We start from the raw sequence: 15,365 nt of genomic DNA on the forward strand, positions 1-15,365 counted from the left end.
TGTGTGGAACCCATACCCCAGTGAGAGTCAGAGTGTGTGGGACCCATACCCCAGTGAGAGTCAATGTGTGTGGAACCCATACCCCAGTGAGAGTCAGAGTGTGTGGGACCCGTACCCCAGTGAGAGTCAATGTGTGTGGAACCCATACCCCAGTGAGAGTCAGAGTGTGTGGGACCCGTACCCCAGTGAGAGTCAATATGTGTGGAACCCATACCCCAGTGAGAGTCATTATGTGTGGAACCCATACCCCAGTGAGAGTCAATATGTGTGGATACCATACCCCAGTGAGAGTCAATATGTGTGGAACCCATACCTCAGTGAGAGTCAGAGTGTGTGGGACCCGTACCCTAGTGAGAGTCAATGTGTGTGGAACCCATACCCCAGTGAGAGTCAGAGTATGTGGGACCCGTACCCCAGTGAGAGTCAATATGTGTGGAACCCATACCCCAGTGAGAGTCAATATGTGTGGAACCCATACCCCAGTGAGAGTCAATGTGTGTGGAACCCATACCCCAGTGAGAGTCAGAGTGTGTGGGACCCGTACCCCAGTGAGAGTCAGTGTGTGTGGCACCCATACCCCAGTGAGAGTCAGTGTGTGTGGGACCCGTACCCCAGTGAGAGTCAATATGTGTGGAAACCATACCCCAGTGAGAGTCAATGTGTGTGGAACCCATACCCCAGTGAGAGTCAGAGTGTGTGGGACCCGTACCCCAGTGAGAGTCAATGTGTGTGGGACCCGTACCCCAGTGAGAATCACTGTGTGTGGGACTGTACCCCAGTGAGAGTCGGTGTGTGTGGGACCCGTACCCGAATGAGAGTCAGAGTATGTGGGACTGTACCCCAGTGAGAGTCAGAGTGTGTGGGACTGTACCCCAATGAGAGTCGGTGTGTGTGGGACCCGTAGCCCAGTGAGTGTCAGTGTGTGTGGGACCGGTACCCCAGTGAGACTCAGTGTGTGTGGGACCCGTACCCCAGTGAGAGTCAGTGTGTGTTGGAGCCGTACCCCAGTGAGTTTCAGTGTGTATGGAACCGTACCCCAGTGAGAATCAGTGTGTGTGTGACCCGTACCCCAGTGAGAGTCAGAGTGTGTGGGACCCGTACACCAGTGAGAGTCCGTGTGTGTGGTACTGTACCCCAGTGAGAGTCAGTGTGTGTGGGACCAGTACCCCAGTATGGACTCCAGTGTCTCAAGCTGTGTGCTGGGGCAATGCTGTGCTGGGCTCCCCCTGATATTCCATCACGACTATACCCACCAACCTAGGTGAGATATTCGATGAGGCCCAGGGGATCAGCACTATTTCGGTTCAGGCCTCTGGTTGCCTGCTGGGAGTGTGTCCGCTGCTCGGTCTGTACCCAATATGGAGCTGGAGTCACCATGCATTCTCAGTCAGCTGTCCAATCCTCCACGTCTTGTCTCAGCACTGAGCTGGGACCTGGGCCATTGCACTCCCAGGACAGGGTGAAGCCTCTCTGTTTGGGCACCATTTTATTCACAGTCCCCGGTGAACCATAAATTTTTCCATCACATCATCGCTGCCTGCTCTCCCGGATCAGAGAAAGCATGCAGTCAGGAGGCCCGGCCTGGAGCAGAAATGGATGGGCCAACAGGTCAGTAGATGTAGCTCTCTGTGTCACTTCGTGGATCAGTATCCGGCCCAGGAAATCCCGCAGGATTGGGGAGACCTGTAGAAACATTACATGCCGGTAAGTTGAAGTTCCCAATATTATGAATGAGAACCCCCCCACCCGCTGCCAAACAGTAATATGCAATAATAAAAGATAGAGAAATGCACAACATATTTTTATTAATTTAAATTAAAGTTATTTATGTATTTAAAACAAATATATTTTTCCGAATTTTCAAATAAAGTTTTTTAATGATGGTTTCAAATAAACTTACCGTAGTGGGGAGGGTATTTAACAATAATCCGTGTTTTAAAAATATTATTTTACAATGTGTTTGTGAGTTTTAAAACTCTTACACCTCGAACAGTAGGCTATACCCCTGCTTTTATCAGGCGCAAAGATTTTGAGGACATTTACTGAGCAAGATATGGGTAAATACCCCAATCTTGCCCTTGCACAATGTCCTGGCTGTCGCGATACGCGAGAGCTGTCAAACCAGAAATTTGACAGATCGGAAAAGCTGGTTTTCAGCGCATACGCATTATGCGCTGATAAACGACTTTTCCGATGCCTTCCCGGGTCCGTACACACTCCGTACGGACCCAGGGAGGCCGAGATTTCTGGGCCTATAGCTACGTGACCTGATCTGCTGCCGGTGGTGGAGATAAACCTCTCGTGGACAGAGTGAGCTGTAATATATATAGCTCCACCCAGTGGACTAGTGGGGCATGGCAGCCATTGCTGTTTACAACAATAAAGAGGGAGTCACGTGACTGGCTTCCTGAAGTTATCAGCCATCTTAGAGCCTGTGTGTTTGCGAGGTCGTATCGAAAACATAACAGGAACGAAGGGGAGATAGGAGAGATACGGTCTCAGAGCTGGGTTAGGGGGAGCCTGGGAGGAGGTTTGGCTCGGTGGGCAAGGAGAAGAGGAATAAGCAACATAGGCATTTCAATGGTGGTCTCAGACTCAGTGACAAGGCAGTCCATGTGGTCGTCACTTGTTGTTGGAGGAGAGGGTGAAAGGGTTAGGGGTGGGTGGGTGTAAAGTCCTGTCCCCTCAGTACAGATTCACATGAGGCATGTAGTGAAGTCAAGGTCACTCTAGACCTGCACCTTTATTTCACGGCTCTGGAATGCTGCACTTGCCTGAGACCTGTGCTTATATACCTGTCTCTTGCAAGTGCACCCCTGGTGGTAAGGTATGCTGGTGGTTACAGGTCATATCTTATTACAGTCATGTATAGCATGTTGGGATACAGTTATATATAATAATGTAAGATACATGACATCACCCTCCCCCAAGGTCTTATTGTCTTTATAGGTTCAGTCTCTCAGATGGTCTACGCTCTCACGTGGAGCGTCTGAGTTGTGGTTCAGTTGTTTGCCTTGGTGTCTGTTTTTCTTTGGGTGTGGTTGCTGGTATCTCGCCTGGGCTGTCTGTTTCGATTGCTGTGATTGTTGTTGACTCGCCTGGGCTGTCTGTTGGGATTGCCCTTTCCTCAGGTTGTTTCCTCTGTCTGTCCACCAGGTGTGGTGCGAGTTCCACATTGTAGTCTGCCTCTGGTTCCGCAGTGTTGTTGGTAAATCTGCTTTTGACTTGGTCTACATGCCTCCGGCAGGTTTTGCCATTGTCCATTTGTACTACCAGTAGCCTGTTTCCTTCCTTGCCCGTTACTGTCCCTGCAAGCCATTTGGGACCCCTGCCATAGTTTAGTACAAACACTTTGTCCCCTATCTCATTCCATCTCCCCCTCGAATGTCTGTCATAGTAGTCAGTCAACTTACGGCGCTTTGCCTCAACGATTTCGTGTATGTCTGGGAGGATTAATGAGAGCCTTGTTTTTAAAGTCCTTTTCATCAACAGTTGTGCGGGGGGGATCCCAGTCAGTGAGTGCGGACGAGATCTATATGCCAACAGCAGTCGCGACAGGTGACCCTGCAGCATGGGACCTTGGATTTTAAGCATGCCTTGTTTAATGATTTGCACTGCTCTCTCCGCCTGGCCGTTGGAGGCCGGCTTGAACGGTGCCTTCTTGACGTGATTTATGCCGTGGTCAATTATAAAGTCTTGGAATTCTGCGCTGGTGAAGCACGGACCATTGTCACTGACCAATATGTCAGGGATTCCGTGCATTACAAACATGGTTGCGAGGCTCTCCACAGTGGTGGAGGTTGTGCTCGAGTTTAAAATGGTGCATACGATCCACTTTGAAAATGCATCTACAACTACGAGGAACATTTTGCCCATGAATGGGCCCGCATAGTCTACGTGCACCCGCGACCACGGTTTGGTAGGCCAGGGCCAGGGGCTCAGTGGAGCCTCCCTTGGGGCATTGCTGAGTTGGGCACAAATGGTGCACCTTCGGACGCAGAGCTCCAAGTCCGCGTCAATACCAGGCCACCAGACATGGGATCTGGCTATGGCCTTCATGTGAACGATCCCTGGGTGCTCGCGGTGGAGCTCCCGGACAAATGCCTCTCTGCCTCGAAGAGGCATGACTACTCGGCTGCCCCACATCAAGCAGTCTGCTTGTAGTGATAGCTCATGCATGCGCCTGTGAAAGGGTTTTAATTCCTCGGTGCAGGCATCGCGAGCCTCTGCCCAGTCAACGGTTAGGACACATCTTTTTACTAAGGATAACGTGGGGTCGCTGGCCGTCCAGGCTCTGATTTGGCGAGCCGTCATGGGCGAACCTGTGGACTCAAAGGCATTAATTGCCATAACTATCTCACAGTCCTGTTCGTCAGACTCTTCCGTGGTCGCCAGGGGTAGCCTGCTGAGCGTGTCGGCACAGTTATCTGTGCCTGGTCTGTGCCTTCTGGTATAGTCGTAGGACACCAGCATGAGTGCCCACCGTTGAATTCGCGCCGAGGCGTTGGCGTTTATTGCCTTGCTCTCGGATAGGAGGGACGTGAGGGGCTTGTGATCAGTTTCTAACGCGAACTTGGCCCCGAAAAGGTATTGGTGCATCTTTTTGACACCGTACACGCACGCAAGCGCCTCCTTCTCTACCATTCCGTACCCGCGCTCCGCCCGTGAAAGTGACCTGGAGGCATAAGCTATGGGTTGTAATTTGCTCGCACTATTGACATGTTGCAAAACGCACCCGACCCCATACGCTGACGCATCGGATGTGAGAACTAGCTTTTTACCTGGGTCAAAGAAAGTCAAAACACTGTTGGAACACAGAAGGTTGCGTGCCTTATTGAAGGCGTGTTCCTAGGCGTCCTCCCAAAACCAATCTCACCCCTTCCTGAGTAGCACGTGGAGAGGCTCCAGCAGCGTGCTTAAGTTCTGCATAAAGTTCCCAAAGTAATTGAGTAGCCCGAGAAAGGTGCGCAGTTCTGAGACATTCCGGGGCCTGGATGCCAGGCGAATTGCTTCTGTTTTGGACTCTGTTGGGCGGATTCCATCAGCGGCGATCCTTCTGCCCAAAAATTCAACCTCGGGTGCGAGAAACAGGCACTTGGATTTCTTGACTCGTAGGCTGACCTGATCCAACCGCTTTAGTACTTCCTCCAAATTACGGAGATGGGAGTCGGTGTCCCTGCCCGTGATAAGTATGTCGTCTTGAAATACAACCGTCCCCGGGATGGACTTGAGCAGACTCTCCATGTTGCGCTGGAATATGGCAGCTGCCACCTGATGCCGAATGGACATCGATTGTACATGAAAAGGCCTCGATGTGTGTTGATGGTGGTGAGTAGCTTGGATTCCTCGGTCAATTCTTGCGTCATATATGTGAGGTCTCATTTTGAGAAAAGTTTACTTCCAGCCAATGTGGCAAATAAGTCCTCCGCTTGGGCAGCGGGTACTGGTCCTGTCGGGAGACTCTGTTTATGGTAGATTTGTAGTCCCCACAGATTCGTACGGATCCATCAGGCTTCATGACTGGGACAATGGGACTTGCCCAGTCGCTAAATTCCACAGGTGATATAATGCCTTCCCGCAGAAGCCTGTCTAGTTCATGTTCAATCTTTTCCCTCATCACATCGGGTACAGCTTTGGTCTTGTGATGGACCGGTCTAGCATCCTGTGTGATGTAGATTTTGACTTTGGCCACTTTGAAAGTGCCCACACCTGGCTGAAAGAGATGTTCAAATCGCTTTATAACTGTTGAGCAGGATGTCTGTTCCTCTAATGACATGGCATGGACATCATCCCATTTCTAGTTTAGTTTTGCCAGCCAGCTTCTCCCCAGCAGTGCTGGGGGGTCTCCGGGGACAATCCTCAGGGGAAGTTGGTTCACTGTCCCTTTGTGTGTGACAGAGAGCATGGCGCTGCCGAGGACTGGTACGATTTCTTTGGTATAGGTCCTTAGTTTGATGTCAACCCTTGTGAGTTTTGGTCTGTCTCTTTTATGCGGCCACAGTTGTTCAAATTGTTGAGCGCCCATGAGAGATTGACTCGCTCCTGTATCCAGCTCCATGTTGACAGATATCCCGTTGAGTATGACCCTCACCATTATAGGAGGCATCCTGTCGTAGGAGCAGCGGCCATTGATCGTGTTGACCCGCTGTACATCGGTGTCCCGGGTACTGTCCCCAGCGTCTTCTGGTCCGCTTTCCGACCCATCCGATTCGTATACCAGCCGAGCTGCCGTTTTTTTGCACATGTGGGCCAAATGCCCTGTATATTCACAGTTCCTGCAAACAGCCTGTGAAATCGACATTCCCTTGATGAGTGCCCACCCTCACACCTCCAGCACAGACTGCTTGCAAAGAATGAGCTGCATCTGGCTGATCTCTCTTGAGCTTCTCTCAGTTTGTAGTTGATTGCTCGCATTGTGGGTTGATGAGGTGTGAACGGCCATTCCTGTGGCCCTTGATGGCTTCTGTTGCCACTGCTTGCTGTCGAAAGCCTGTTCTGCCGGTTTTGTCTGTGTGTGGGGGTAGCAGCTTTTCTAATGCTGTGAACTCCTTGTTCCATTATTTCGTTAGTTGTCGTACCTGCATTGTAAATCAACTCCGTTTCTTCTTCCCCTACCAAGAATGTCTGTGCAACCAGTGCTGCTGCCTCTAAGGTCAGGTTCTTGGTCTCTATGAGCTTTTGGAATATGCCTGCGTGGCCTATTCCTTCAATGAAAAAGTCTCTCAGCATTTCTCTCCTCAGTTCATCGGAGAACTCACATAAACTAGCCAACCTCCGAAGTTCCGCCACGAAGTCGGGTATGCTTTGGCCCACACAGCTTCTGTAGTTGTAGAACCTGTGTCTGGCCATGTGTAGGCTGCTCGCTGGCTTCAGGTGGTCTCTTACCAGTGTCTCAATTCTTCAAACGACTTGCTTATTAGTTTCTCAGGTGCCAACAGATCCTTCATTAAAGCGTATGTTTTCGAGCCACAGCTGGTCAAGAGATGGGCTCTTCTCTTGTTTGCCTTATCGTCGCCTAACCAGTCTTTGGTTACAAAGCTTTGCTGGAGCCTTTCTATAAAGTCCTCCCAATTGTCTCCCGCATTGTACTTTTCATCTGATCTGTTGTTTGCCATTCTGTGGATTCTGTAATCCTATAACCCGTCGCCACTGTAAAGTCCTGTCCCCTCAGTACAGATTCACACGAGACATGTAGTGAAGTCAAGGTCACTCTGGACCTGCACCTTTATTTCACAGCTCTGGAATGCTGCACTTGCCTGAGACCTGTCCTTATATACCTGTCTCTTGCACGTGCACCCCTGGTGGTAAGGTATGCTGGTGGTTACAGGTCATATCTTATTACAGTCATGTACAGCATGTTGGGATACAGTTATATATAATAATGTAAGATACATGACATCGGGCTTGGTGAGTAAGATAAAGGCGGGTGAGGGGGTAGGGGAGGGAGGTGTGGGGGTGGGGAGGGAAACCAGTAGAGACAGCTCAACAGGAAGTTTCATAAGAAATAGGAGCAGGAGAAGACCACCTGGCTACTCGAGCCTGCTCCGCCATTCAATAAGATCATGGCTGATCTGATCATGGACTCAACTCCACTTCCCTGCCCGCTCCCCATAATCTTTTACTCTCTTATCATTCAGAAATCTGTCTATCTCCGCCTTAAATATATTCAATGACCCAGCCTCCGCAGCTCTCTGGGGCAGAGAATTCCAAAAATTCACGACCCTCTGAGAGAAGAAATTCCTCCTCATTTATGTTTTAAATGGGTGACCCCTTATTCTGAAACTATGCCCCCTCGTTCTAGATTCCCCCACAAGGGGAAATATCCTCTCTGCATCTGTCAAGGCCCCTCGGAATCTTATATGTTTTAAGGAAGGATATACTTGCATTGGAAGCAGTTCAGTGAAGGTTCACTAGGTTGATTCCGGAGATGAGGGGGATGATTTATGAAAATAGATTGAGTAAGTTGGGCCTCTATTCATTGGAGTTCAGAAGAATGAGAGGTGATCTTATTGAAACATATAAGATAATGAGGGGGCTCGACAAGGTGGATGCAGAGAGGATATTTCCACTCATGGGGGAGACTAAAACTAGGGGGCATAGTCTCAGAATACTGGGGCCGCCCATTTAAAACTGAGATGAGGAGAAATTTCTTCTCTGAGGGTTGTAAATCTGTGGAATTCTCTGCCCCAGAGAGCTGTGGAGGTTGGGTCATTGAATATATTTAAGGTGCAGATAGATTTTTGAACGATAAGGGAGTAAATGGTTATGGGGAGCGGGTGGGGAAGTGGAGCTGAGTCCATGATCGGATCAGCCATGATCTTATTGAATGGCGGAGCAGGCTTGAGAGGCCGAATGGCCTACTCCTGCTCCTATTTCTTATGTTCTTATATTATAGATTCCCCAGCCAGGGAAAACATTTTCTCAGTATTAACCCTGCCAAGCCCCATAAGAATTTTCTATGTTTCAATTAGATCACTTCTTATTCTTTAAACCCTAGTGAATATAGGCCTAGTCTACTCAATCTCTCCTCGGAGGACAATCTCCTCATCCCAGGAACCAGTCTGATGAACCTTTGTTGCACTCCCTCTAAGGCAAATGCATCTTTCCTTAGGTAAAGAAACCAGAACTGTACGCAGTACTCCAGCTGTGGCCTCACCAACGCCCTGGATAAATGTAGTAAGATTTCTTTACTCTTATACTCTAATCTCTTTGGAACAACAGCTAACATACCATGCCCTAATTGCTTGCTGTACCTGCATGTTAACTTTCTGTGATTCATGTATGAGGTCTCCCAGGTCCCTCTGAATGCCAGCAATTCCCAGTCTCTCACTATTCAAAATATTCTACCTTTTTGTTTTTCTGACCAAAGTGGATAACTTCACACTTCCCATATTGTATTCCGTTTGCCATGTTCTTGCCCGCTCAGTCAACCTGTCTGTATCTCTCTGCAACCTCTTTGCATCCTCCTCACAGCTTACTTTTCCACCTAACTTTGTATCAGCAGCAGACTTGGGTACGTTACACTCGGTCATCAATATGGGAGGACAGCAAATTTCGAGGAGAGAGGGCAAGAATTCAGGTGAAGATTAAAATGACCAAGGATGAGGAGTCACCGAATGCAGAGGCTGAGGGAGGGCTATTGAGAGGAGAAACACGGGGTGGGCGGGGGACTGTAGGGAATGAGGATTTAAAGGAGAGGTGAGGGGGTGGAAGGAGACGAGGCGTTCACAGGAGAAGGTGGTAGCAGAGAGGTCGGGAGAGAGACAAGGTGTAATTGGTGATATGGGCCACACCACGGCAGTATCTACGCTAATGGTATAAACCCCTCTCACCGGGCCACCATGCTCCGATGTGCTCCACGATCTTCTTGTGTAAGGCCCAAACAAGGGGTTGGATCTGGGCCTGGAGTACAGCCAGGCTCTGCGGGAGGCCTGTGGGGTGGGGGAGCAGGCAGGTGTCTCCTGTCAGGCTCTGTAGAGGGGGCCCTATCCTCACTGAGCCGATCCTGGGGCCCGGGTGCCGGGGGAGATGAAGCACTGACCTTGTGTTCCAGCTGGAATCTGGGAGGCGGGTTGTCTCGGAGCGACTTCATGGCTTGCACAGGAGAGTCACTGAAGTAGGGAGGCTCTCCGTCCACCATCTCTATCACCATGATGCCCAATGACCAGATATCCACCTGCAACATGAAGGAACATCATCATCATCATCATAGGCAGTCCCTCGGAATCGAGGAAGACTTGTTTCCACTCCAAAAATGAGTCCTTAGGTGACTGAACAGTCCAATACGAGAACCAAAGTCCCTGTCACAGGTGGGACAGATAGCCGTTGAGGGTAAGGGAGGGTGGGACTGGTTTGCCGCACGCTCCTTCCGCTGCCTGCGCTTCATTTCTGCATGCTCTCAGCGATGAGACTCGTGGTGTTCAGCGCCCACCCGGATGCACTTCCTCCACTTCGGGCTGTCTTTGGCCAGGGACTCCCAGGTGTCGGTGGGGATGTTGCATTTTATCAAGGAGGCTTTGAGGGTGTCCTCGAAACATTTCTTCTGCCCACCTGGGGCTCGCTTGCCGTGTAGGAGTTGCGAGTAGAGCGCTTGCTTTGGGAGTCTTGTGTCAGGCATGCGAACAATGTGTCCTGCCCAGCGGAGCTGATCAAGTGTGGTCAGTGCTTCAATGCTGGGGGTGTTGGCCTGATCAAGGACACTAACGTTGGTGCATCTGTCCTCCCAGGGGATTTGCAGGATTTTGCGGAGACAGTATTAGCAGTATTTCTCTAGCGATTTGAGGTGTCCACTGTACATGGTCAACGTCACTGAGCCATACAGGAGGGCGGGTATCACTATAGCCCTGTAGACCATAAGCTTGGTGGCAGATTTGAGGGCCTGGTCTTCGAACACTCTTTTCCTCAGGCGGCCGAAGACCTCACTCTCTGCCCCCAACCTCAGGTCGCACCGAAAACAGTCACTGGAGCCGGGCAGGAGGACGCATTAGGCCAGCGCACCAGCTCAAACATGGCGAGGCCAAGGCTGCAGCTCACTCCTCTCTCTCCACACCTGGACACAAGTCAACTTCGTCCCATCATAGGGCCGCAGACTTTAACATTAAACCATCTCATATGGTCTCCTCCCAGCTCTCTGCTCATGACCAGAACAGGTCTCTCCCAATATCTGCCATGCCTCTGTAACCTGAATTCCCTTTGTGCCCAGTTGTGTTCGCACGCTGGCTGGCACAGTGGTCCAGCCTATTACTGCCATGTCTTGGGCCCTTCTCCCTTGGCTCCTCCCCTTCCTGTCACCCAGTCACGTCACCTTTCGTTGCTCACTGCCCGGGCACTTTGCCCTCGCCCGCTGCCCCAGCCCAGCACTGCGCCTCTTCCTTCCAATCTCCTGCCCACACTCTGTTCACCGTGGGTATCCTCGGCACCTGCCTTGCCATTCTCTGAAGGGCCAATGAGGTTTCTGCCTCCTGACAAGCAGTAACTCCACCTGCCCTGTGCCCTCCACGATCTTCCTTCCAAGCTTGCCTGCTCGGGTCTAACCTCACCCACCTTCATCCTGTCCAACTCTGCCCACCCACCACTATCCCCGAGTAGATCACAAACTGGTCAGGTGGGCAGAACAGTGGCAAATGGAATTCAATCCGGAGAAGTTTGGGAGAGCTAATAAGGAAAGGGTATACACATTAAGCGGTAGGCCACTTAATAGCGCAGATGAACAAAGGGACCTTGGAGTGCATGTCCACAGATCCCTGAAAGTAGCAGGCCAGGTGGATAAGGTGGTTAAGAAGACATACGGAATGCTTGCCTTTATTGGCCGAGGCATAGAATATAAGAGCAGGGAGATTATGCTTAAATTGTATAATACTTTGGTTAGGCCACAGCTGGAGTACTGCGTGCAGTTCTGGTCACCGTATTATAGGAAGGACATGATTGCACTAGAGAGGGTGCAGAGGAGATTTACTAGGATGCTGCCTGGAATGGAGAATCTTAGTTATGAGGACAGATTGAATAGGCTGGGTTTGTTCTCATTGGAACAGAGGAGGCTGAGAGGAGACCTCATTGAGGTGTACAAAATATTGAGCGGCCTGGACATAGTGGATACTAAGGGCCTATTTCTATTGGTGGAGGGGTCTATTATGAGGGGGCATAGTTTAAAGGTGGTCGGTGGAAGGTTTAGAGGAGATTTGAGGGGGGGGCTTCTTTTCGCAAAGGGTTGTGGGGATCTGGAACTCGCTGCCTGGAAGAGTGGTAGATGAAGAAACCCTCACCACTTTTAAGAGATGGTTGGATGGGCACTTGAAGTGCTGTAACCTGCAGGGTTACGGACCTAGAATTGGTAATTGGGATTAGATTGGATAACCTTTAGTTGGTCGCGCAGATATAACGGTAAGTACTGCAGGGCATCGAATACGGCCAGAGTGATTTCCTGGGCTAGTTTCGATCACCTGGATGGGCTGGAGAGGAATTTTCCCAGATTTATTTCTCCCTAAATTGGGCTGGGTTTTTATCTGGTTTTTGCTTCTCCCAGGAAATCACATGGCCCCGATTAGGGTGGAGTGTAGAATGTTTCAGTGCAAGGGGTGTCGCAGTTGTGTGAGGCGGACTGGTTGGGCTGGATGCTCTTTACCTTGCCGCCGTTGTTCATTGTTCAAAAGTTTATATCTAACCTTCAGGGCTGCTGACCGAGGGCCATGTGGCTCTTTGTCGGCCGGCGCGGATACGATGGGCAGAAATTACCTCATTCTGCGCTGTAAATTTCTATGTTTCTATGCTTCTATGTTTCTAAGTGTGAGGTAATGCATTTGGGGAGGGCTAACAAGGAAAGGGAATAAACATTAAATGGTATGACACTGAAAAGTGTAGAGGAACAAAGGGTCCTTGGAATGCTTGTCCACAGATCCCTGAAGGTAGCAGGCCAGGTAGATAAGGTGGCTAAGAAGGCATATGGAATACCTGTCTTTATTGGCCAAGGCATAGAATACAAGAGCAGGGAGGCCACAGCTGGAGTACTGTGTGCAGTCCTTGTCACCACATTACAAGAAAGATGTGATTGCACTGGAGAGGGTACAGAGGAGATTTACAAGGATGTGGCCTGGACTGGAGAATTTTAACTATGAGGAAAGATCAGATAGGCTGGGTTGTTTTCTTTGGAACACAGGAGGACCTTATTGAGGTGTATAAAATTATGAGGGTACTAGAGGGTCCTCCAAAAAGCAGGAAACTATAGGCCAGTTAGCCTAACATCTGTGGTTGGGAAAATGTTGGTGTCCGTTATTAAAGAAGCAGTAGCAGGACATTTGGAAAAGCAAAATTCGGTCAGGCAGAGGCAGCATGGATTTATGAAAGGGGAGATCACATTTGACAAATTTGCTGGAATTCTTTGAGGATGTAACGAACAGGTTGGATAAAGGGGGACCAGTGGATGTGGTGTATTTGGACTTCCAGAAGGCATTTGACAAGGTGCCACATAAAAGGTTACTGCACAAGATAAAAGTTCATGGGGTTGGGGGTAATATATTAGCATGGATAGAAGATTGACTAATTAACAGAAAACAGAGAGTTGGGATAAATGGTTCATTCTCTGGTTGGCAATCAGTAACTAGTGAGGTGCCGCAGGGATCTGTGCTGGGACCCCAACTATTTACAATCTATATTAACGACTTGGAAGATGGGACTGATTGTAACGTAGCCAAGTTTGCTGACGATACAAAATGGGAGGAAAAGCAATGTGTGAGGAGGACACAAAAAATCTGCAACAGGACATAGACAGGCTAAGTGAGTGGGCAAAAATTTGGCAGATGGAGTATAATGTCGAAACATGTGAGGTCATGCACATTGGCAGAACAAAATCAAAGAGCAAGTTATTATTTAAATGGAGAAAGATTGCAAAGTGCTGCAGTACAGCAGGACCTGGGGGTACTTGTGCATGAAACACAAAAGGTTAGTATGCAGGTACAGCAAGTGATCAGGAAGGCCAATGGTATCTTGGCCTTTATTGCAAAGGGGATGGAGTATAAAAGCAGGGAAGTCTTGCTACAGCTATACAGGGTATTGGTGAGGCCACACCTGGAATACTGCGTGCAGTTTTGGTTTGTATATTTACAAAAGGATATACTTGCTTTGGAGGCAGTTCAGAAAAGGTTCACTAGGTTGATTCTAGCCATGAGGGGGTTGACTTATGAGGAAAGGTTGAGTCGGTTGGGCCTCTACTTATTGGAATTCAAAAGAATGAGAGGTGATCTTATCGAAACGTATAAGATTATGAGGGGGCTTGACAAGGTGGATGTAGAGAGGATGTTTCCACTGATGGGGGAGACTAGAACTAGAGGGCATGATCTTAGAATAAGGGGCCGCCCATTTAAAACAGAGATGAGGAGGAATTTCTTCTCTCAGAGGGTTGTAAATCTGTGGAATTTGCTGCCTCAGAGAGCTGTGGAAGCTGGGACATTGAATAAATTTAAGACAGAAATAGACAGTTTCTTAAACGATAAGGGGATAAGGGGTTATGGGGAGCGGGCAGGGAAGTGGAGCTGAGTCCATGATCGTATCAGCCATGATCTTATTGAATGGCGGAGCAGGCTCGAGGGGCCTTATGGCCTACTCCTGCTCCTATTTCTTATGTTCTTATAGAGTAAGTAGGAAGGACCTATTTCCCTTAGCAGAGGGGTTAAGAATCAGGGGGCATAGATTTAAATTAATTGGTAGGAGGTTTAGAGGAGATTTGAGGGGAAATTTCTTTTGGGGGTCTGGAACTCACTGCCTGAAAGGATGGTAGAAGCAAAAACCCTCACCACATTTAAAAGATACTTGGATGTGCACTTGAAGTGCCGTAACCTACAGGGCTACGGACCAAGAGCTGGAAAGTGGGATTAGGCTGGGTAGCTCTTGGTCGGCCGGTGCAGACACGATGGGCCGAATGGCCTCCTTCCATGCTGTAAATGTCTCTGATTCTATGAAACCGTCGTCCCTCTCTGTATCTCTCTCCAGAATGTCCCTTCGCTGCTGAACATGGCCCCTGGCATCCACAACCTTATTGTGGACCACTGTAGAGACATCCTGGCTTCGACTGAAACTTGGCTCATGCTTGGTGATACACTGGTCCTCAGTGATGCCTGGCCCCCAGCTACGCTTCCCCCTCTGCACACCCCGTCCACCCCCCCCCCCACCCATCTCTCCTTCTGCTCCGGATCCCCAGCCCCCTGAGCTCCAGCAACCAACCTCACTCAACCTCACCCTCACCGACACCGTCTCACACAGCAGATTTACCTCAGGTCCATACGGTAAGCGGGCAATCACTTCCGGCGCCATCCAGTATGGTGTCCCAACCAAAGATCGCCGTTTCGGGATCTCCTCATTCACTTGGGCACAAAACCCAAAGTCTGAGAGCTTAACCTGAGACACGGAGAAACAGAATGAGAGAGTGTGAGAGATCAAGTGGGAGAGAGATCCCCTGGGAGGACAGACGCACCAACGTTAGCGTCCTCGACCAGGCCAACATCCCCAGCATTGCAGCACTGACCACACTCGACCAGCCCCGTTGGGCGGGCCACATCGTCCACATGACCGACACGAGACTCCCAAAGCAAGCACTCTACCTGGAACTCCAACACAGCAAGCGAGCCCCAGGTGGGCAGAGGAAACCCTCGAAGCCTCCCTGATAAAGTGCAACATCCCCACCGACACCTGGGAGTCCCTGGCCCAAGACTGCCCTAAGTGGAGGAAGAGCATCCAGGAGGGTGCTGAGCACCTCGAGTCTCGTCGCCGAGAGCATGCGGAAAGCAAGCGCAGACAGCAGAAGGAACTTGCGGCAAACCAGACTCCGCACCTACCCTTTCCTTCAACTACTGTCTGTCCCACCTGTGACAGAGACT

At 49.9% G+C, this 15,365-nt stretch overlaps 1 protein-coding gene across 1 annotated transcript in view; it reads right to left on the bottom strand.

Annotated features, from left to right (window-relative positions):
* Nucleotides 1-986: 986 nt before the first annotated feature.
* LOC139262239 (serine/threonine-protein kinase PAK 4-like) overlaps nucleotides 987-15,365 on the bottom strand; it is a 159,599-nt gene continuing 145,220 nt past the window's right edge. The window contains exons 6-8 of the mRNA XM_070877383.1: nucleotides 14,761-14,886; nucleotides 9,542-9,676; nucleotides 987-1,683 (exon numbers count right to left, since the gene is read on the bottom strand). Of these exons, the coding sequence (XP_070733484.1) occupies nucleotides 1,528-1,683; nucleotides 9,542-9,676; nucleotides 14,761-14,886 (417 nt within the window). The 3' untranslated portion in view covers nucleotides 987-1,527. The remainder of the gene's footprint in view (nucleotides 1,684-9,541; nucleotides 9,677-14,760; nucleotides 14,887-15,365) is intronic.

Source organism: Pristiophorus japonicus, chromosome 4, assembly GCF_044704955.1.
Source record: "Pristiophorus japonicus isolate sPriJap1 chromosome 4, sPriJap1.hap1, whole genome shotgun sequence".
Taxonomy (NCBI): domain Eukaryota; kingdom Metazoa; phylum Chordata; class Chondrichthyes; family Pristiophoridae; genus Pristiophorus; species Pristiophorus japonicus.